Source organism: Toxorhynchites rutilus, chromosome 3 (assembly GCF_029784135.1).
Source record: "Toxorhynchites rutilus septentrionalis strain SRP chromosome 3, ASM2978413v1, whole genome shotgun sequence".
NCBI classification, from domain to species: Eukaryota; Metazoa; Arthropoda; class Insecta; order Diptera; family Culicidae; genus Toxorhynchites; species Toxorhynchites rutilus.
In genome coordinates this window covers 141,129,278-141,153,236 of record NC_073746.1, presented here as the reverse complement: position 1 = coordinate 141,153,236, position 23,959 = coordinate 141,129,278, and the positions used below count along the sequence as shown (strand labels likewise).

At 38.7% G+C, this 23,959-nt stretch overlaps 1 protein-coding gene across 2 annotated transcripts in view; it reads right to left on the bottom strand.

Moving 5' to 3' along the window:
* LOC129779097 (NADH dehydrogenase [ubiquinone] 1 beta subcomplex subunit 10) overlaps positions 1 to 22,458 on the bottom strand; it is a 29,171-nt gene extending 6,713 nt beyond the window's left edge. Inside the window, exons 1-3 of one of the 2 annotated variants that reach the window (XM_055786365.1) lie at positions 22,337 to 22,458; positions 22,182 to 22,278; positions 14,057 to 14,192 (exon numbers count right to left, since the gene is read on the bottom strand). In XM_055786365.1, coding sequence (XP_055642340.1) covers positions 14,057 to 14,192; positions 22,182 to 22,269 — 224 coding nt within the window. In that variant the 5' untranslated portion in view covers positions 22,270 to 22,278; positions 22,337 to 22,458. The remainder of the gene's footprint in view (positions 1 to 14,056; positions 14,193 to 22,181; positions 22,279 to 22,336) is intronic. The other variant, XM_055786366.1, reaches the window with a different exon arrangement.
* Positions 22,459 to 23,959: the final 1,501 nt, after the last annotated feature.

Sequence of the window (23,959 nt, the reverse complement as noted above, 5' to 3'; positions counted from 1 at the left end):
CATCATGAGTAACAACTTTGTCTAGGACAGTTTTTGTCTAGAGAATAACTGTCAAGCTCTAAATGCTAATTTCCACCTAAATGCATCTACTGGACCATTGTGCAATGTCCTATCTTTCGGATCATTCCCATTGCTTTTAAACGATCGGATATGGTTTGCTGAGCTACTCCAAGTTTATCTGCAAGTTCTTGTTGCGTTTGTGACGGATCTTGATCGAGTAAAACCTCCAATTCTTCATCTTCAAACTTTTTTGGCGGTCCGGAACGTTCTTCGTCTTCCAAGTCAAAATTACCACTTTTAAACCACTACCACTAGCAGCTGATATTCGTAGCAGTAGGAGTCATGAAGTGTATGCAAATTAGCAATACTCCGGAGGTCGATCTCGTTGATGCTGAGAGGCTTAAAATCGATACAGCAGTGTCTGCCAAAATGCTATATAAATTGTTCCACAATATCTCGTAACACAATTATACCGACCGACTGGATGTACAGTATCCTTATAATAATACATGCGAAAGGCGATCCGACAGTATGCGACAATTGGCGAGGCATGAAACTGTGTATAGTTCTCAATGTACCGTGCAAGGCAATCCTAAAGCATATCAAGTAGAATATTGATGCGGCACTTCGAAAACAACATGCAGGAATTCGGGCTGGACCAGCCTGTAGTGACAATATTACTGGTGGTCCTCGAGCAGATCAATAAACTCCAGGTGTCTTTGTACTTGATGTTCAACCACTGAATTATTAGAATTATTTTTACTATATAAACTACGACAATTTCTGAGGTGCCATACCAGCGTTCCAAATGAAAGAGTGGACCTCATATCAGCACACTACGGGCCATTTGCGTGTAGATTCTTGCACGATGAAGTCTAGGTTGACCCAATCCGAATAGATGAGATCATGCTAAGTGCGATCGACCGTGAACCAAATTGTGGGCTACTTTAGGAGAGTATTAGAATGAAGCACCCGCTGATGACATTGTCCTATTATCAACACTCTAATACAGTGGTTGACATTCGTTTAGCCGCACCCTATTTTACCTCAATATTATTAAAAATAAGTCAATTCTTTGACAGTTTTGCTCATAAAAGACGATTATTGTTCATTTTCATCGAATATTACTAAAAAAAGTATAAATTCCCTTTTTGTTTTCTAAGTAATTCAAATATGTGAAATTAGGGTGGACATTCGTTTAGCCGCATCCTAAAATTTCAATAAAAGAAAATTTGTGCGGCAAATTTCGAGTCCAATCGGTAGCTAATATTTAGTATGTCCACCTCCATTTAGGATCACTTTGAAAACTCGATTTGGAATCGAGTCGGACAGCTTTTAAAGTGTTGCCATATTGATTATAGCCCAACATTCCTGAATTACTGCCTTGAGGCTGGAAATGTTGTCAAATTGTCATCCGTTTGCATAGACCATTTCGGCCAAGATTCTCCATAGGTTCTCTATGGGATTGCAATCGACTGTCAGCAGGTCATTCAAGAAGCGGAATGTCCTTCTCAGCAAACCATGCCTTTGATTGCTTGGAAACGTGGATCTATGCATAATCCTGCTGAAAAAAAGACATCCTCCAGTAATTGAAGATACTTTTCGGAGTTCATTCGGGTGAAAATGAAACAAATGAGAAGCTTGCTGTGATAGGAAACGGCTCCGCACACTGTCAAACTTCCGCCCCCAAAGTTTCGCTTTGATTTCACGACATGCCGTTGACTTAAATTGTACCAATAGCAACTGTAACAGTCCGGACCATCTAAATTGAACTTTTTCCGCCGGAAAATACAACATTTCTCCATTCCATGTATTGCCGGGCTAAAATGAGATGGTTCTGCTTATTGGTGGCGTTCAGTTTCGGCTTCCCTTGAAGTTTCTTCCACATGATGTTTGGTGACTCATTCAAGATGCGCGCAATATGCCTCTTCGTTACTGGAACAATCGATTCTGCCTAAATGTATGAGCAGGACATCGTTTCCTGGTTGCTTCGTGTCTTATTCGACGTTTAAGACGCAAAGTAACTTTGCTGTTCCCATTTGTTGGTCGTTATATCCCATATTTTTGGCACTATTTAATGAAATTCCGTACCACTTTCAGATAGACCAATTTTTGTTACGATCGAGCGATTAGAAAACTTTTGTTCACTGAATACCTTTATTGTTTTCCGTCACTCTTCCGTCAATAGAATACCTTTCGCCATTCCTTTAAATTCTACGTAAATCACTAATCTAACCAACTTCTTACGTTGCACATGTAATATTTACCTTGTAAATTGAACATTCCCAAGTATTTTTTTTTCAAAAAAGACAGATAAAGGCTTGGTGATTATGCGAAAACCTGGTTTTTATGCCCTGCGGCTAAACGTATGTCTCGGGAAAAAACGACGTTTGAATGTTTATATCCACCGATGCCGCCTTGTGTGTGTGATTGTGACGCACGTTTTAAATATACTATCACTACACCAAATAAGTATCCCGATAAAAAGAACATTCCTAGTTGTTTTGTAAGTGTTTCAAGTTTTTTATTTCAAGTGTGGCTAAACGAATGTCTATCACTATATGTCTCTAATATGCAGAGCAAACTCGACCATTCAACCGGATGTCACATTATGTACCTCAGGCAGACCTTGTGACCACGAAGCTGGATCTGGAAGCTCTGAGAACTGAGAACCAGCTCTGAGCTCTGACTAGAAATCGGAAGCGTAAGTGGCGTTGAACGGACACAAACTACGCTAGAACAGAACGGAAATCTCTAAGCAAGCATGGTATTGTGTTCCACAAGTACATCGTAGTAGAGGCAGAGATTCCTACATGGCATCGGAGTTCATGTATCGAAATCAGAGAAGTCGTCTCAAATCGGATTTGAACGCAAGTCAAGACGAGAGCTGCGAATCGCCCAGGATGGAAACTATGCTCCCGGCGTGGAACGCACCAACCTTGAGTTAGTTCAGACATTGTGATCGCAAAGAAAGTGGTATACAAAAATCAAGCATGAAAGTGTGAGGAAGTGGCTGATGTTCCCTAAGAATACTACCGTGATCACCACAGAACATGACCACGAAAATCGGCCAATCGATGATATCGACAAAGTATTTATTCAAGACACCCAGAGCATCGTCTCGGATGGCGCTAGTAGTGTTGGGGAAACCGGACGACGATTAAATTTTTCAGCACCAAATAAATAGACGCTATTTTCCGACTGAACAGAATCGGATCGAATAAACATAAACTGAAAACGACGCACCGGCTTCGGTGTGGGCGGTGGGATGCAGATTACGATGCGTACATTAAGGTGAAGTGAGGTGCAAGGTAAACATGCGCGGAAAAAGGCTACGAGATGCGAGAGATGATCTGTGCTTCCTGGTACTAATCGGTCCCGTCGGGAGACTGTCTGCTGATGGATAAAAAAAGATAAGCTTAGAGAAGAGCGGTTTGAAACCTGAATCAAACTTGAAGAAAAGTATCGTTTTTTGTCCATCGCTCCAACAACCATTGCTAGGTGAATTGATGTTGGAGAAGCATGCGTGATGCTGTTTATATGAGATCAACCATGTTTATATCGCTGGTCAGAAATAAACCAATAGGTGGGATACCAATGTGTAAATATTAGCTCCATCGGAATGTGTTCATGTTAATGAGTTCAATGGACAAAATAATTTTTCGGATGAATTCGGAAACGTAGATTTGGTTTTTATTTGCACTTCCAACATTTTAATTGATGTCCAAATTCATTGACACCAGAGCTTGTAAACAAAAACAACTTCATAATGACCCCCGATTACGCACATCGTACCACTATTCGCGATAATTGGAAATCGGTATAATGAATCTGTGAGAAAAGCGCGGAAATTGCAGACGTGGTGGAGAAATGTACTGACCATCGCAGACAGTCAGTAGTAACCGGTCTCCCGCTACGGTTCGTCCTAGATCCCGGGGGTGAAAACGTTCGATCATAAGGGACCGAACGAAGGAGCGCCGTTTAAGTCGCGTGCCGCGTGAAACGCACGGATACACATTGACGTGCGTAAGTATTTCAATCAGCTGACATAAGCGACAGCTGCCGAGATAATTTTTCCAATAATTTTTTTCTCTATTTTACAGCTGATCCATATTCGTCAATGATTGGCCGCGTTGTCAACGAGCGCTTGGACGTTTTAAGTTAATCGACCATTAGAAGCTGGACTTTGGTGGAAAATGGGGAGCACATCGAATCCCAAGCAATACACGAAATACAGCAAAAACACATCCGAGTGTAAGGTACGAAAGTGCGTTCCAGTGCAACGAAGCGTGTTTCGTCTGGGATCCGGAAATTTATTTTACCTTATATTGATCAAGATTTTTACCATCCTGAACCACATAGTGAACAAATGCTTATAGGATCCTTGCAACCACCAATACGCGATTTCGTTTACTACTTAGTCGTTCACTCTTGCAATATCAATAATTTCTAGCCATTAATCTGAATTATTTTTAATTCAAATGTACAAGTTCAAGTTCACGGTAGCATGAAGCTGTTTGTTACGAGGAATAGATGCCGCATAGAAACGTTATGGAGATGGACAGACGTGGAACGCCAGTGGATTGGATTGGAAGTGCTACACGTTTAAACGAGTGACATAAGTCACGAGCGGTGAAAGCTACCAAACCAGGGATAACGAAGTCGGCCGTCGATAAGATATTTCTGATCGATCGACAGTGATGCGATGAATACCGTGTGCTATTTACAATCGTCTAGTGCTAAACAATCAGTTTAAAAATAGTGGCCGACAGTTGTGGTGGCGTTTGGATCGTAAAATTTACGGCGGAATGGTGGCGTGGAGAATATCTATGTCGAAATATTGTGATTCCAGATGTATTTGTAAACTATACCAATGTGAGTTTGTTTAGCGTAAGGAATAATAAAGTGTCTTCCATCAATCAATCTGTAATCGTTTCATAGTGAAATATCTTCGATCACATTATTGGACTGATATTTATCAGTATTGAAATCTCGTTCAATATTTACAGTATCATCCGTCATATTCCTTATTTTTCTTTCTTTTCTTTGTTTTTAAGAGGCTTTAAACTTTGCAGTTCATTCGCCTCTAATTCCTTATTAGAATTTGAATCTATGATTGAACACAAGCCGTCACAAGATACACAAAAACTACAACGGTAAGTTCTTGTTTGATCTTCATTTCAGCAATTCCTTGCACTTAACAGAAGGCGACAGACGATGGCCACAAGTTCTTCGTTAAGAAGCAGACAGTTTTGTGATTGATTCAAAGTGTACTACAAAGTGATTATAGTGCACAATATGTTCAAGTCTGGTTTTGACGTAGTAATGCGTGTTTCAGGAAGGGTTTCAAATCAGAAAACAGGTCACGTTTTTATGAAGTAAAGTTAATAACCTTTTTCACTGCGAACGAATTCTAATGATTTTCATACCAGTCGAATCGGAAATTCTCTATAATTTGTTTGATATGCTGTACATTACAATTCCCTAATCCCTACACGCTGTAAATTAATGAAAACTGGAAGCATTCCCATTTTACCATACATTTGTGCTGTTAATTTGTGTGCTTAACTTTCCGTACCATTAATAACATATAATTACATATATTACACCATTTATACATATGAATTCAAATTGATCGCTAAATGTGTTGCTAAGCGCAAAACCCAAGAAAGGAATCGTCAGATTTGAGTCGTCTTTATCTTATTGCATTCGTCTCTGCCCTTAGATCAATGTCATCAAGAGTAAAATCGAAAATATTTTGAAAAACTTTGGCGGAAAATGAGAATATCCGGAAAATTCAAATTTCTTCATGTTCCAAAACTACATCGTGATAAGCGCTTTCAGTACATTCCGGATCTGCGTTAACGAAATTGATCTTTGTTCGAAAGTGGAAATGGAAATTGTTTCGAATAGTCCGCGAAATCCCCTTATAGCACTTATCTTCAAGTTAGTTTTTCTCGAAATCATAAAACTGTCACATAGTCCGGTCTGCCTTAACATCGACCATATTTTCCATATATATACAATAAATGAAAATGAATCACCAAATGTGTTGCTGCAGATCAATGTTTCGGCGGGAAAAATCGGAGCATTTCCGGAATACTTTGAAGGAAAATGGGATAATTCGGAAAATTGATTGCTCATATGTTCCAAAATTTTATCGCGATAATCGTTTTCAGTAAATTCGACATTAACGACGTTAACGAAATTATGAGAAAAATGTAAGTTAATAGATAGAGTTACTACCGTATTTGTCGACAGCCATCGCGAATTTATTGATTTTTTTCTATTATCGCGCCTGAAAACTACAAGGCTCATTCGCCTCAGCCTTGAAAAAGGCCAATTTGAAGGAACGTTTGTTTGGTAACAAAACATCAATTTGGTCGGTACGAACTTCACCGGGCCAGCCAGTTAAGTATAAATAAGCCATTCGTGATTTGGAAGTCGCGAATGAGCTAGCATGTACAGTACAACGAGCGGACATCGTTTATTCCTAATGCTGATTTCTCACACGAATACACACACAGCTCGATACAAGAATTGAATGAATGGAAAATATTGCGAAACAGCAGTGCAATTTCGTTTACATTCGTTACACAGCCTCGACAGAGTGGAGGCCCTTCGTATCGATGCCAAAAAATGCCAGAGATGCCAACCTTCCTGATTTTTCAGGATTTCCCAGACTTTTTGGCACTTTACCTGATATCCTAACGAACGCCCAATTTTACCAGATTTTCCTGAAATGATCCTGATTTTTGTACTTTTTACTTTATCAGAATAAACATTATCCGTGTATCATAAGTGAGGATTACACAGGGATCTCTGCCAATGTTTTCTTGGTTACAAAAAGAGAACAATTTCCTGTTCAATACTTTTCACAATTTGCGAATAAAACATTTTTCTCTACGTAGAAAATATATAAGAAAAAAAATTTCTTTCACAATTTTCGAATTTTTCTCTGTGATTGACCTGAACCAACCAAATTGCACAAAGAATACACTGAATGACGCTTGGGACTAGCAAATCGTTCCCGTTGTGCAATTTTCGGTGATCCAAGCTTGAAATGGCTAATAACGACGCCGGCCACGTCCTTACAGTCACCAGGGGAAGAGAAAGAATGTTAGTATGATATTCGCCGCCCAAGGCCAGAAGGGTCGCCTCTATAGCGTGGTTCCCTAGCGTTTATCGTGGAAGGAATAGTTGTTAGTGGGAAGAGGTAAGAATAAGGATTCACTGTGGTAAGTGATGTGATTAGTTAAACGCGAATTATCGACCACACGAAATTCCGAAAATCTTATATGTCACCACACACGGGAGCTTATCTTTAGGTAACCTGACAAGGTAAACCAGTAGAATTAATTGGACCGGCTATATATTGAATAATTCATCGCATCGAGAGTTAACTGTGGTAACCGAAAGAACTCGCCTGAAACCAATAAAAATGGCGCTATATTTCGTTATCAACGAGCGCACTCATTATCAAATTCCAATCGCGATGGCGGAGAGTTATTTTTGGGAAACCTGAGAAGGCAACCGAGAGAATTTCTCTAGGAATATTCATCCCGCGATCATTTAGTTCTTCACATATATCGACACCTGACGCTGAAAGGTATTCGATGGCTACCTGAGAAGGTAACTGGGAGAATACATCGAGAATAAAGCAAATATGACTCTCGCTGGTAGTATTCTCTTTTGATTGGCGTATATTCAAATACACGACGATAAGTTGCAAGGCCTATATCCTGCAAAAATCTCATAACGACGATTTTGTGATTTCCGAATACAGTTTTAAGTCCAAGTGTTTAAGTGTTAAGTGCATCAGAATGTCCATTTATAAATGCGACGGTGGAAAATTACAGGTTATATACATATTAGGGACTGTCCACATACCACGTGGATAACTTAGGGGTAGGGGTTATGAATAACGTCCACGCTTAATTGGACACGCTTAATAAGTGTAGCATAAATGAAGTCTAAAATTTGTTCTGCATTTTCAAGTTTTTTTTTAAAAACTTTCCACCTTTAGTACTGTGTATTTTTCAATCGAAGGGTTGAGCTGCCTGAGAGTGCTGCCGGTTGAACATCCATCTTTTTCTCATACAATTTGTTGATTTTCTGTACAGTAATGTATATTTTGAGAGTAACATAAAAATCACTGATATCTCGGGGCATACAAAAAAGTACGCATTTCTCTTCATTTCTAATATATCTGCGCACTTTCCTAGTGATACTTCCAATCAAACGTTGTACATCTGTAGTATCAATCTCTCTTGTAAGTTTGTCCCAAAGTTTTACCATCTGTGCAGAATTCTTAGCTATTTTACCAATCTTTTTAATCTTCCGCTTCATGATTACATAATAATATTCTATGGGACGGAATTGAAGGCAATTGGGTGGATCTAGGTTCTTGTCATTGGAAATTTACTCCAATGTCACGATCTACTAAACAACCTTCCGCCGGAGTGATATCTCGCCAAATCAAGCCAAAACTTCACATGCCCTGTTCCTATGAAAGGAAATCCGTGTTTCCTGAGGCATTCTTCTTTGTACAACGTGGATTCCACCAAACAAACAAGAATGTCAGACGCGTTAGTTTTGGTTCTATTCAACTGCGTTTCGATTCACGTTACCTTACCACGTTGAATTTTCAATGTAAGTAGGTATCAATTAATGTGTGCTCCCGTGGCCGAGTGGTTAGCGTCAAACCTAACATGCCGGGGGTTCGGGTTCGATTCCCGTTCTGGTCGGGGAAATTTTTCTTCAAAGAAATTTCCTCTGACTTGCACTGTGGTCACGCGTATTCTAGAGCTTGCCACTCAGAATGCATTCAAGGCGTGTTATTTGGCATAGAAATCTCAACTAAGTACTAATGAAAATGACGCAAGTAATACTACGTTGAGACGGCGGAGTTCCTCTAGGAACGTTAGTGCCATATAAGAAGAAGAAGAAGAAGGTATCAATTAATAGAACAGCAGCCCGATGTGTATTGCAGAGCAGAGCAGTTGTATGGATGAATCGATCTCCATCCCTGATGATTATTTCGCGGACGTAGTTATTCTGTAACAACACAAAGATGGTCAATGAGGGTCCTGAGTTTTGAACTCACGATCGATCGCTTACTAAGCGAACGCGCAACCAATGTGGCTACGGAGACCCCCTATGTAAGTAGGTAAGAATATTTTTTTTTCTCTAGTCTTCCATTTAGAACAATTTTTGACTCGTAACACGAATAGCAGTGAAACTTCCTCCAATGAAAGAGGTCTACTTTATTATCAAATCGGTATCGAAAAATTCATGTAGCGATCACTGATAAAAAAATTTAAAAAAAGCGTACGAATTGTAAGTGGACAATGCTTCAACCTGTGGGTGATAAATTTTTTTCCATTATGAGTAGAGGATCAAATAATGTCCAAGAACGTTAATCAGCGAGTTGGGAGGACCCAAAAGTCCAGGAGAAAACTATACATTTTATTACATATTTTTCAATGTACAGGGTTTTCCATTTCGAGCTTCCGAAAGTATACAGCCCTGCGCTGACAACCATTTGACATAGCTGACATAGCTACAGAGCACACAATCGCTAATGTAGTGCGTAAATTCGAACAAACTGGATCCGTAGCGGATATTGTGAAACCTGTGCATCATCGTAATGTGCGTTCGGCCGAAAATATTGCTGCTGTTGCTGCCAGTGTGGAGGATGACCCGAATGTTTCGATTCCACGGCGTGCTCAGCAATTGGGCTTGTCAAACACACCATTATGGTGAATTTTGCATTTGGACTTGCACCTACATCCATATAAAGTCCAACTGGTACAAAAATTAGAGCGTGGTGACCATGGAATGCGTCGGGCATACGTCGATTGGGTGAACGAACAACAGCAGCAAAATGCTGAATTTTCGCATCAAATTTTCTTCAGCGATGAGGCACATTTCGAGCTCGGTGGCTATGTGAACACCCAAAATTTCCGTATAAGAGGCTCAGAAAATCCACACGTGATTATTGAGAGGCCATTGCATCCGCCAAAAGTCACTGTTTGGTGCGCATTATGGTCTGGTGGAGTCATCGGGCCGTATTTCTTTAAAAATGAGGACGGCGAGACGGTAACTGTGAATGGTGAGCGCTATGGCCGCATGTTAACCGATTTTTTTTTGCCACAAATTGATGATATGGATACGGATGACATGTGGTTTCAGCAGGACGGCGCCACGTGCCACACAACACGACCGAACATGGCCATATTGCGAACGAAATTTGAGGGACGCATAATTTCGCATTTTGGTGATGCCAATTGGCCGTCCAGATCATGCGATTTGAACCCGCTAGACTTTTTTTTGTGGGGTTATGCGAAAGACCGTGTCTATGCCAACTCTCCACAAACTCTTGAACATTTGAAAGACAACATTCGTAAAGTTATGACCGAGATACCGCCCCATATGTGCCGAAAAGTCATCGAAAATTACCTGTTCCGGATCAAGGTGTGCGAGGAAGCCCTAGGTGGACATTTGAATGATGTTGTATTTCACACATAATGGCATAAACCAAACTTTAATTTGAAATAAAAGTTTCATCGAAATTCGAATTCTAAATGTGTCTTATTTCAATTTACTTTCGGAATTTATAGTTGGAAAACCCTGTATCATCCTTACACCTTACCAAAACCTATTATTCGTTTGCATCAACTGTTTTACCTCTTGTTTTGCAACAAAATAAAAAAATTAAAAATTTCCAGATTCTCTGTCCATGGTCAGAACTTCAACAAATGGAAGCAGGCTTTCGGGCTATGATTATCTAAAAATCAGTTACTATTGGAAGTTGTATTAAGATATAAGATTTATAATGATAGCATGTGCCAAATAAAAAAATCTGTTCCTATCCTATAAGTGATGTTTTGATGCGGAATTTGACAACGGAAAAATGAATACAACATGAATGGAATTTGGAAAAAAACGAGTTATTTCTTGGGTAATGTTAATAAAAAAAACTCAAAGGATAGAAAAAACAACGACTGCTAATAGAGTCAATTTGCTTTTTTTACAAAACCGATCATTTTAATTGAGATTACAATCAGAATAAAACGAGATTAACCTTACAGTTCCGGTAATATAAAATAAGCTTTAAATATAGGTGCAATTCAATTATTACCTTGACCCGAAAAATGGAAAAATATCCACGTGGACAAAAGGGGAGATGTTTAGTAAATGTACACGCTTGTCCACGGAAGGGGTGGGGGAGTCTAAAATCGTGCTTTTTCTGTCCACGTGGTATGTGGACAGCCCCTTATACAATAGATTTAAAAACATACCGAAAATTTTCTTTCATAATTTTTATTTTAAAAGTGCGTTTATTTCACCTGAAAACCCATTGTTTCTATTAATTCATCTTGGTTGGCTCCGAGCGCGGTGGTCCCAAGGTCTTGCTAGAACACGCCTGTGTCTGGTGGGAATGGCAAGGAATTTCGTATAATGAGATTCTACCAAACAACAAGTCGATACCTTTCCACAAGTATTGCGCGAAACTGGACAAATTAAAAACAGCGATCCGGAAGAAGTGTTCCATCAGACACCAACACCAAACTTCATGCCTTTCTAACAACATGACAAAGTATTTTGGAGTCTGACTGGGAGATGTTATCCCGCCAGCTAAACTTACTGGATATTGCACCTTCAGATTATCCGAGAATCAAGTCCCTACGTAATTGAGTCAGGGGAAAAAACTTCAACTCTATGGACGACATAAAAAAACCTCGAACAGTTTTCGACGAGAAGGCAAACATGTTTTGGGAAGGATAAATCATCGTGACAGTGCGGATATGGAAGAGAATTTTGGAATATGGACGCACACTGCATTTATTTAGATACATCTTATCTTCCATGAAAGTATGTTTTCAAATTCCAGAAGATAAACCTTACTGTGACATGTTCTGGGGTTCGTTCCTGGGGTCCGAAAAAAGTCATTTTTTTTAATGTAAACCTTATATAGATGTAATATTAACATATGGTCGGGGTTCTGCCAAAACGAACCATACGAATTTTTTTCAAAATTGAGTTACTTACACCCTTGGATGCAGAAAATAATAATTTATCGACTATAAAATGACCATGTCAATCGGACAATTGACTACAACTCCAAAAGAGAAATTCTGTGTGGAAGACTGTAAAAAACGGAACTGCATTCAACCAAAGCAAACCATAAACCTGTAATATGGCATCGAACGATAGTGATCGTTTTCTCTAAGAAGGCAGATTCCGAATATTTCTGTTACGGACAGCTCCTGGAATCAGATGTCGTCGGGATCTGGTAAGTAAGACAGCCTAAGGGCTGCCATGAAGTGTAGAAGCGCTGATCTACATTTTTCGAAATTGTGTTCAACCACAACGAACCAAGTGTAATGCATTCCTCAATCCATTTATTTTCATTTATTAAGGTATCATTTTGCCAGAAATAGAAAAACTTAGTCAATATATATACCATTCATTAAAAACAAACAAAATACTGATGTGTTATGCAATGATATAATGTTAATAGCTAGCATGTACTTGGTTCGCTCTGGCTGCAATGAGAACGATGTTTTGTGTGTCTAGCAGCAGCATAATTTTGTTTTTTCATATTTCTAATGCTTCTGAATCAGAAATTGACGAAGATGTGTGCTTACAGCATCAAAGGGAGTATTATGTTTGACATCCTGTTTGTAATACGTGAGCGGTAAAATGATAGATTTGATCCGACATAGTAAATTAGTGGTAGCCAAAACTTCAAATTGAAATATCTTAAAATAATGTTTTTGACGCTTGGTTCGTTTTGGCAGAACCCCGACCATATGTTCTAATATGTTCTATATCCAATAGTGTCGACTTCCGGTAGCGATATCCGTTTCGAGAGGCAAATTATTCTCTATCAGTTTAACAGATAGTTTTAAATTGTTCAAATTTAAAATGAAAATAATAAAAAAAATGAATGAATAAAATTTATTTCAAAAATTTCGATGCATTCTGAAATAATATTCTAAATGATAAATTAGCGGATTGAATAATATTATCCCGTTGTCCTACGTTGAAAATGCGCTCATGTCCTCACAATGCGGACACAATCACTTACTTTTTTATTATAAGGGCTTGATATTTGTAATCTCTCCATAAGAATTCTTTGTAGCGTGTTGTGACTGACGGTAGTAAATGAATCATTCTAATAAGTAGAATCCATTCAATCGGAAAACCCTAATTACCCTAATTTTAGCCCAACAAATTATCATTGCTTAGTTGGATTTACACTTGAATACAAGTTACCATGCAGTCCACTGAAATATCTATCTTCGAATATGTCGTGTGCTGCTACTAGGTGATCCCCGTCCCAATGGTAATGAATATATGTATTTACTTATTGTCTGTCTGGTGAGTGACAGCTCGTTTGTCGTCGCTGTTTCAAAGTGTTCACTACCAAAGTTCACATTTTTTCTCTGAGTCGTTTTGCGATTATCTTCGTATTCACTTCGCTGCGTTGATCTTATATCACATCAAGTACTGCGAATCTGCATTTGAATTGGGTTTGAAGTAAAGTTGAGGTAAGAATTTGAAACGTTCCAAAGCAACAAAACTGTTATAGATTCATCGCATACGGCAATTACAATCACAGTATTCATTTTTTCTAAAAAAAACTACTGACAAGATTCGTGAAAAAAAAAAACGTTTTCAATCGTGTTGATAAACATTCATTTCCGAAAATTTATCCTACTTAGATAAAATATTTATTTATTTACGATGTCCATTCTGAGTGAAATTACTTTTGGTGATACTTTCCAGATCACTGACTCACGCGCCCCGAAAGAGGGTGGTTGATCGCGCAATATAAAATTCGGCTAATTTCGTCCCACACGGTCCGAAGGAATCGGCGAAGGAAACCAGTGCAATGTTTCGCAATGGATATAGCCGCTGGCGAACGGAAGCATGCATACGAGATGTTGTTTTTGCCTTTGTTGCACTTATCGTTCTTCTATGTTGGTGGTTCTGAGGAGTTTCCTCGGTGGGAGAGCAAGAACAAGTAGCTAAAAGCAATACTTACTTGTCACGCTTGAACTGCTGATTGGCCTCGAAGAAACATACTGGATCATCGGTGTAGCACTGATCAATCGTTGGAACCCGACGCAATTTCTGGTGATACCAGGGGTAAGTTTTGCGGTTCGGTTCCACGATGGTTTCTGGTGGTTGAGAAAAATGAAATAAAATTGTTAATATGTTTTGTAATTACCATGGGATGCGCATGTAAAATAAACGCAAACTTGCTTACAAAAATTATCGAAGAGCTGTTGATATTTTTGTTGAATAAGGAAGTTTGAGAATGGTTCTCAAAGATAAGCAGTTAGATTTATTTGTTTATTTTTTATTTATTTATTTAATCGTTATCAACAGGCGGAATTTTGCCCTAATGATATTAATGAAAATTACGTATTTGTTCAAAAAATTGATCTTAACAGAATATTGAAGAGAAGATGGTGACTGATGATGAAAAGTGGATCACGTACGACAACCTAAAGCGAAAAAAGTCGTGGTCGAAGCGCGGTGAGCCGGCCCAAACCATCGCCAAGCCCGGATTGACGACCAGGAAGGTTTTGCTGTGTGTTTGGTGGGATTGGAAGAGAATCATCCACTATGAGCTGCTCAACTATGGCCAGAGCCTCAACTCGGTTCTCTACTGTAAGAAGCTTGACCGTTTGAAGCAGGCGATTGACCAGAAGCGGCCAAAAATGATCAATAGGAATGGTGTTGTTTTCCACCAGGACAACTCTCGGCCTCACACATCTTTGATGAACCACCAGAAGCTACGGGAGCTCGGATGGGATGTCTTATTGCACCCACCGTATAGTCCGGACCTGGCTGCAAGTGATTATCATCTCTTCTGGTCCATGCAAAACGCTCTTGGTGATACTAAGTTGGCCTCAAAAGAAAACTTGCGAAACCTGGCTGTCTGAGTTTTTTGCAAATAAGGTGGGAAGGGGGGGGGTTTATTAGGGGGGATAATGAACTTGCCTTCTAAATGGCAACAAGTTTGCGAACAAAACGGCGCATATTTGACTTAAATTTTATAATTTTAAGTATGTTAAATAAAGCGTCAAATTTCGATCAGAAATATGACATTTTTTTCCCCAACCCTATATATCGAAGCTATACAGAAAATTGATACAGTAAATATGATAGAATGAAGACAGCCCTAAAATTCCTTTCTCGAGTTGTGCTCTTATCAACACATTCGGCGATCCATTTTTATTTATATAGATCGAAGACGATATAGGAGTGCGTTTATCACATTAAATTCCATTTCCACTTTCGTACGAAGATCAATTTCGTTACCGTAAACATCAAATGGACTAACAACGCTTGTCAATATGTAATTGTAGAACACATGCGAATTGAATTTTTCGAATTTTCCCATTTCCCTTCAGAGTTTTCCGAAAATTTTCAATTTTCATGTTTGGTTGGAATATATGCATTATTTTTTTGGGACAGCCTCTCCTTTCCAAAGAAGGAAGGGATGTCATACCATCATAGAAACATTTCTCGTACCCAAAAACCCTCACATCTCAAATTTGGCTCCATTTGCTTGAATAGTTCTCGGGTTATGCGGAAATTTGTGTTTTATTTGTATGGTAGCCCCCTTAAGAGAGGAGGGAAGAGTATCTAACCACCATAGAATAATTTATTATTTTTATTTGCTTGATTAATTCTCGAGTAATGCAGAAATTTGTGTTTCATTTGTATGGCAGCTCCCCCTTAGATAGGGGGCGGAGTGTCTAATCACCGTAAAAACATTTATTGCATTCTAAAACCTCCACATGCCAAATATGGCTCAATTTGCTTGATTAGTTCTCGAGTTATGCAGAAATTTGTGTTTCATTTGTATGGGAGCCCCCGCTTTAGAGAGGGGTAGAAGTGTCGAACTACCATAGAAACGTTTATCGACCCCCAAAACCTCTATATGGTAAGTTTGATTCCATTTGTTTGATTAGTTCTCGAGTTGTTCAGCATCCTCCCCTCCACTCCTCTTCAGAGAGGGAAAAAGGAGTGTCAAACCACCATAAAAACATTCATTGCTCCCTAAAACCTCCATATGCCAAATTTGGCTCCATTTGCTGTATAAGTCTTTCATTTGTATGGCAGCCCCCCTCCCCCTTAGAGAGGGAGTGTCTAACCACCATAGAATCATTTATAGCATTCTTAGAGAGGGGGTGGAGTGTCTAACCTCCATAGAAACACTTATTGCACCCTAAAATACCCACATGCCAAATTTCGGTTCATCGGTTCAGTAGTTTCCGAGTCCATAAGAATCAGACAGACAGACAGAAATCCATTTTCATATGTATACTAGCTGACCCGGCAAATTTCGTCCCGCCCAAGATTTATTTTTCGTTATCACATCCACGTTTTCTTACTAAGCACGTTCATAGCTCCAATCACAGAACTGTCCATTGATTGATCTTCTAATCTACCCTTTAACATTATTTTTTACTATAAAATTTCAGTACTTCTTCCAAAACTCGACATTATAATATCAGATTATTTTCAGACACAATTCTCGTGCAAGATTTCTCATCCACTTGCAAATAACATGTTTCCCCATTACATGGAATAAATATTTGATACAGAAAACTCAAATATTTCTTCAGAGTTTTCCGAAAATTTTCAATTGTCATGTTTGGTTGGAACGTTTGGTTGAAATATGTGCATTATTTTTATGGGATCCCCTCTCCTTTCCAGAGGAGGAAGGGGTGTCATACCATCATAGAAACATTTCTCGTACCCAAAAACCCTCACATCCCAAATTTGGTTCCATTTGCTTGATTAGTTTTCGAGTTATGCAGAAATTTGTGTTTCATTTGTATGGGAGCCCCCTCTTTAGAGAGGGGTGAGGAGTTTCGAAACACTTTAAAAACATCTATTGCTCCCTAAAACCTCCATATGTCAAATTTGGTTCCATTTGCTTGATTAATTCTCTAGTAATGCAGAAATTTGTGTATTATTTGTATGTTAGCCGCCCCCCCACTATAAGAGGGTGGAGGGGTGTCGAACTATCATAAGAACGTTCCCCGAACCCAAAAATCTCTACATACCAATTTCATGTCGATCGGTTCAGTAGTTTCCTTGTCCATAAGAATCAGACAGACAAACAGACAGAAATGCATTTTTATATATATATTGTTATATTTTCTATTATACAGGAATCTAACTACAAAGTTCATTCACCTTTAGACACAACTAGTACAGAGTTGTGTTGCTGTCTGGATGAATCGGGGCGGTAGTCTTGTCTTATTAACATGATCAGAAAATAACTGAAAATCATTCAACTGATCTTAGTTTTTACCCAGTGCGGGTTTCGATTCGTGATTCCGTCCTCACAAATAGATACATTTGCGCAAACGAAATGTCTACTCTGGTAACAGAGACTGGAGAATTAATTTCGTCGATGGTAATGCGTCTGATAGTAAATTCTGTACTCCTTGAAAACTATTTTCTTCTTTAAAAGAATATATTTCTGCATTCATCATTAATCAGCTTTCATTATTTTCATCCTCAATCTATGTTCATGGGTTGTTCTTCTGCAGGACTCAAGTTATTCGGGGGTTGTAACGTGTGGCATTCGTTGCTTCATTGTAGAGCTTAGTATAATGACGAACGACAACGCTATTGGCAACTGCAAAACAATTTTCTCTGTTATCTCAGTTCTGCCTCTTAATGTCCCGTTTTGTCCTGATTTCAAAGATTTGTGAGTTGCAATCTGTTTTGACTAGGACTACTAGGTTTTTCAGTAAGCCAAAGCAGAAAACAGGTCACGTTGTTATGAAATAGTTTGAACATTAATAACTATATTTGCCGAGAACGGATTTTGATGAGTTGCAGATTTGTTTACATACTATATGTTACAAATCTCGAATCCGCAAATGGTTTAAATTGACGAATTGCGCATTTGTGTGCCTGTCTACCCGTGTTGTCATTAAGAAACAAGTTATGCGTCGGCGAGATCCTACATATTTTCCGAGACGAATGAATCGAAAGATTCGGAGTCTCCGTTAACAGGCGAACGAAGTTTTAAATTTAAAGCCACTATAAAGGAAAAAAATCACCGTTAACAAAGAAACAAATATAGGAGAAAGATACTAATTTTATAACCCCCTACGAATCAGTCTTCATCGATCAACCAAGAGAACGTGCCAACCCAAAATTAATTTTTAGCACTACTTTTGACTTTCTGGCAGCAGCCAATGCGAAATCGTAAAGTACTTGGAACGATCTAAAACCTTTGTATTTGATGCCCTCCGCGATCACAAAAAATCCGAAAGACTGGAAGCCCAAGAAAAACGACCGCGAAGGATGACTCTAATATAAAGCGAGCCTCCAAGGAAGATCTCTTCAAGGGTTCGTAAAAAATCCGGGAGGAACTGAACTTGTCCGTGAGTTCCCGGACAGTTCAGCGGCGATTGGTGGAGCAGAGGATAGGCGATAAAAGCCCCCTAAAGGTCCCGATGCTGACGCCGGCGAGTCTGAGGCGCGACTGAAGTTCGCGAAAAACCAAATTGTAGGCCATCATTAAAGTTACAGGTTCCTATATTTGCTGCAAATTCCAAAACTTTTGACTTTTGGTTACATGCATCAATATTGCAAAACCCCCGCTCTGCTCGCGATAGTAAGCGAATCAAATTTTTCGAATCATTGATCGAACAATTCAAAAATCAATCTAGATATATCCATCCATTATATTGTTTGATAGCATTCGCTCGTCAGATTCAAAGTAGAATCGACTTTGATGGTGAAATTCGATATAATCAAATAACGTCGAAATAAAAAAAAATTAACAATTGATCTACTGTGGATATACTTTCCTCATTAGGTAATTTTGTTTGTGAACATGTTCTGGGAGGATAACATTTTTAAGCTGCCTGAAAGATGGCGAAAGATGACAAGATATTTAGAATAAAATAACTACTGAACCGATCGACATGAAAATTGGTATGTAGGGGTTTTTGGGTTCGTTCTTATGATAGTTCGAGGCCCCTCCCCCCTCTTTAAGTGGGGGCTGCCATACAAATGAAACACAAATTTCTGCATTACTCGAGAATTAACCAAGCAAATGGAACCAAATTTGACATATGGAGGTTTTAGGGGGCAATAAATGTTTTTGTAGTGGTTCGACACTCCTCCACTCTCTCTAAGGGGGGGGGGGTCTTCCATACAAATGAAACACAAATTTCTGCATAACTCGAAAACTAATCAAGTAAATGGAACCAAATTTGGGACGTGAGGGTACCAGAAATGTTTCTATGATGGTATGACACCCCTTCCTCCTCTGGAAAGAATAGGGGACCCCATAAAAATAATGCACATATTTCAACCAAACGTTCCAACCAAACATAACAATTGAAAATTTTCGGAAATCTCTGAAGAAAATTCGAGTTTTCTGTATCAAATATTTATTCCATGTAATGGAGAAACATGTTATTTGCAAGTGGATGAGATATCTTGCACGTGAATTGTGTCTGAAAATAATCTGATGTTATAATGTCGAGTTTTGGAAGAAGTACTGAAATTTTATAGTAAAAAATTATTTTAAAGGGTAGATTAGAAGATCAATCAATGGACAGTTCTGTGAAACGTAAGTAAGAAAATGTGGATATGATAACGGAAAATAAATCTTGGGCGGGACGAAGTTTGCCGGGTCAGCTAGTGCTGAATAAAATTGAATATATTTAAGTCTGTCTACAAAAATTATGCTTTTGTTTTACCAAAAATCGGTAAGAACTTTCCGGACAAACCAATATAAGCTATCCTGATTTCCTCCTGATTTTTGAAAAAAAAACCTTGGCTATGAGCCTGAATGTGCTGTTCAGATTTCGTTGATTTCGGTGAGTCTTCTTCTTCTTCTTTCTTTGTTTTTAAGAGGCTTTAAACTTTGCAGTTCATTCGCCTCTAAACTGGTGAGTCTTAACGGCTGCCAAAAAGGTTGCGCCACATTGATTCAGTATCGGCGAAGATACACGGTGTAGCATACTAGATTTCTATATCATTTCCAAAGATCATAAATTAGAGAATCTTGAAGTTTTCCAAAAGAGCAAACATGCAGCTCAATTTCGAAATGTTTCTACGCGCATGTTAGATACGCTTGCATCACATTCGTTCAAGTGTCAAATAACAATTCCATGAACTCATATGGAACATAGCGTTCCATAGCTAATAAATTCCTTTAGCTGACATACAGCATTTCTTAGAACCAATCTGGGTCACGTCATTTTACACCCATCGGTTCCCAGGCCACACAAGTACTTTGAACCCAGCGATTCCCATGCCACACAAGTGCTTGTAATTTGAGCAGCACGCTGAGCAATTATGTTCTTTCTTTCATACAGTCGATCCATTCTAAAGTAAGCAATATGAACACGCCTTCGGTGTGACTGTGTGTACGTATTGGTAATTGTCTATACGAGCTATACTTTTCTGATTGGTGAATTGGAAAAAGGTTGTCTCAAGCTTCTCCCACCATAGATATAGAAAGTGTAATGTATAATGTAGTACTAGAATTAGGAGGTTTCCTTATCGATAAGAAATACAATAAACGGAGTTCTTTAACAACCACGACACGAACCGGAGTTGAATTCATTGAATATCACAGCTCTTTATCATCCAGTCCCAAGAAGGTTAGAACGGTTGTTGCTGCTTGGTCTAATGGATTTTGGCCACAACATTGCTTTGCGATTGTTCACTAACAACTCCTCGGTTTTGTGATGTGCCGTCTGTAGCTTTACATCCATCCAGCTAGCAATCATGTCAATAGCCTCAGCCGCCAACATTTTCATCCGCGAAGCCTACAATCTCCTCACCTTTGGGTAGCTTCAGCGTTAGCATGCCGTTATACATCGTGTTCCATAGTGTTTGATCTAGGATTGAATCTTGTGGAACACCTGCCGAGATATTCTTCAGTTACTGTCCCATGTCTATATTGTATATCCGATTCTGGAAATAACACCTCAGAATCCTTTCCTAATCCAGAATCCCATAATTACAAGAAGCCAGAGTAACGATCTCCTCTTTGTTATTGTTTTAGCGATGCGTCGACTTTACTTTCCGGAACCTGAACTGCATTTTCGACAATCCATGATCGCCCTTCGTCCATTCCATCAGTCTGTTGAAAACAATCCGCATTTGTTCATTCGACAGTCACTTTTCCGGCAACTCGCAGATGCAATATGACTGCCACTCTCACTTATCTCGAACGATTGTGCAATGAAGTTCGGTCTAAGCGTTGCATGAACATATTTATTATTCTCCCCAAATTTTGTGCACACGCTGGGATTTATTCCCGTATACACTTCACGGTGAAAACGAAATGAATGGCACGCCATTGAACTACGATTTACGAGTTATGCCAATAAAAAATAATCTCTTACAAAAATTGTATTTGAAGATAATTTATAATAATAAGTTTTAGTTGTCATCGCGGATACACTTCATTTCGTTTCAACCATGAAGTGTATCGGCGGGAATAAGACCCGCTACGTTTCAGGAATCAGTCTAACCGGTTTAAATGATAGGTCATCAAAAGGAATGTTCACAGAAGCACCCAAACGTTATTGTGTATTCGTCTAGTTTGTTTCACATTTTCCCAGCTGTATTTTGCCTATTGGGTATCTAGCAAAAGCTTGTTTTATCTTTATTGCTTTCTCGATACTTTGGAACCATGGATGATTAGATCTACCTGTCTAGACAGCTGTTAGAATAGTTATTCTAACATGAATATTTGCATAGTTGCCTTATGAGCGAGCGCGAGGTCTGATTTCGTATGAATTTAAAATTCACAAAAACCAGGATGTGACAAATTTCAATCGATTTTATCCACGAAACCATTAAATAATGTGATGAAATGTAAACATTGAGAGGCTTAAAATTTTTATGAGTATACCTATCAAGGCGGTATAATTCCAGCTCATTGATACCTATTTTACCCCAATTCTCAGTTTGTTTTGGTTTTATACTGTCTATGCATTAGTCGAGAATAGGTTAGATCTAATTATGTAATAACGTCTATTATTGAACCTATAGTGTTGTTTTGTAGTTCCAAAAATTTCTTTAAATTCTAAGCATGTCGAGCACAAACCATTAGTGAGAATATGTCCTTATCAGTATGTAAAAAAAATAGAACATACCACGGAACCATGTAACGGGACCATCTACCATCGATTCCACCGCGTTAAGGAATCTGTCAAGCGGATTGCGTACTGGTGCTTCCGGCATTGTTAACAACTGCAATCAAATGAAATGTTGTTAAGCGTGAATAAACCAAAAATAACGATCAGAATACAATTTATAATATTCACACAAGCTGTTTTCCAACCCGAATCAATGAAGACTACACGGATCGCAGTAGTTGTCAAAATTTCTCAGGTCAAAATAACCTAATGCATAAGGTGCGACGAATTTGAATATACACATGTATTAGTGTATAGCTTTACGATAAATTCAAAGCTTGTTAATTTATTCCTAGCTTACTGGATTGTTACACAGTCTCAGGTTACACAGGTTGTTTCCAAGAGGCAGATGGCATTACATTAAAGTCATGCACAGATAAATTTTGTTGATTACCACGAATTCGGTTTTATGCGAAAGAGTAAAAGAGGTGCCCAACAGATGCATGGTTTCTCTAATAAATAGGTCCGATTGACGATTTCATTCTAGCCTTGCTTTTGCTTGAGACGTCTAATACTTGAAGCTGAGTGTTGATTGAATGGTAAATGTCGAATGTGTTGAACAACAGCAGCATTCTTTTAAATTCTCTATCGAAACGCATCCTATAACGAAACTCTAAACATCCTCGCATAGACTGTATTTGCTTTACATCGGATAATTTCGGACGGCATTATCTTATTTGATACGGATGTTTTCAATTGCATTTTGAATTGGAAAAAAATGTGCTGTCCATAATTGTTACAATGGGGGTTTCAACTACGTTAGCCAGCTCGACGCATGCTACAAAGTCGGAAAATGTGTAGAACTTTTCTCCCTGATGCTTTCTCATGCTCCGCTCAACGACGACATTTTGGAGAAAATAATTGGAGCAGATTCTCGCATACTTTAATGGATGAACGCCAATCGGTTGTGGAAACAGCGATTAAAATTTGCTGTTTCCACAACAAACTGGCGTTGGTGATATAGCTTAAATAAAACTGCATTTTTTCAAAAATCAAGTCGATGGCAATGTTTTTCCATCAACTGTACACAATTTGTACAGATCAGATTTTCGTAATGTGGCGCTTGCGTCACTTTGCGAGATTACGGCAGTACAGCTGTACTACCGATGTAGTTCGAAAATTGTATGTCTGTCACCATGTACAGCGCTAGAACCATGCAAGCAACTCGGTACAATCGCTGTATCTGTACCGACCTGTTTCACCGTTGTACATGGCTACAGCTGTACTGTGCGCAGCGCCATAGTCGATTAGTGGTGGGTAGCATGAACAAACCGAATCAAAACACTTGATAAACATTCTTTTCATCGAATTTCCCTTGAGTTGATAACTTAGATTGGAAACTTGTTTGTCGTGTTTGATAGTTTAGAGGCTAAATAAAAAGCTTTTTCATTAAAATATGTGGTGAAAATTGGTCAATTTTCTGATTGTCAGCTTGACATGCGGTACAATGTACAACAAAGTACGTCTGTCATGCTACGATGGTACCTGTACAAAGCTAGTACAGCAGTATGTCTGTCCATGGTATAAGGCAGTCAGCAGTCAGTTAACTGAAAAATTTTTAAATAAAAAAAGCTAGAGGCGTAACAACTTTTGAATTTAAAGCCTCTGTAATACAAAGAAGATGGTACAATTGTCGCCTCTGTTTACATGCTGATTTTTTGTACTCAAACTAATTTATTTGGAATGCAAGCTGATTTTTTGTACTCAAACCAATTTATTTGGAATGCAAGCTCAGC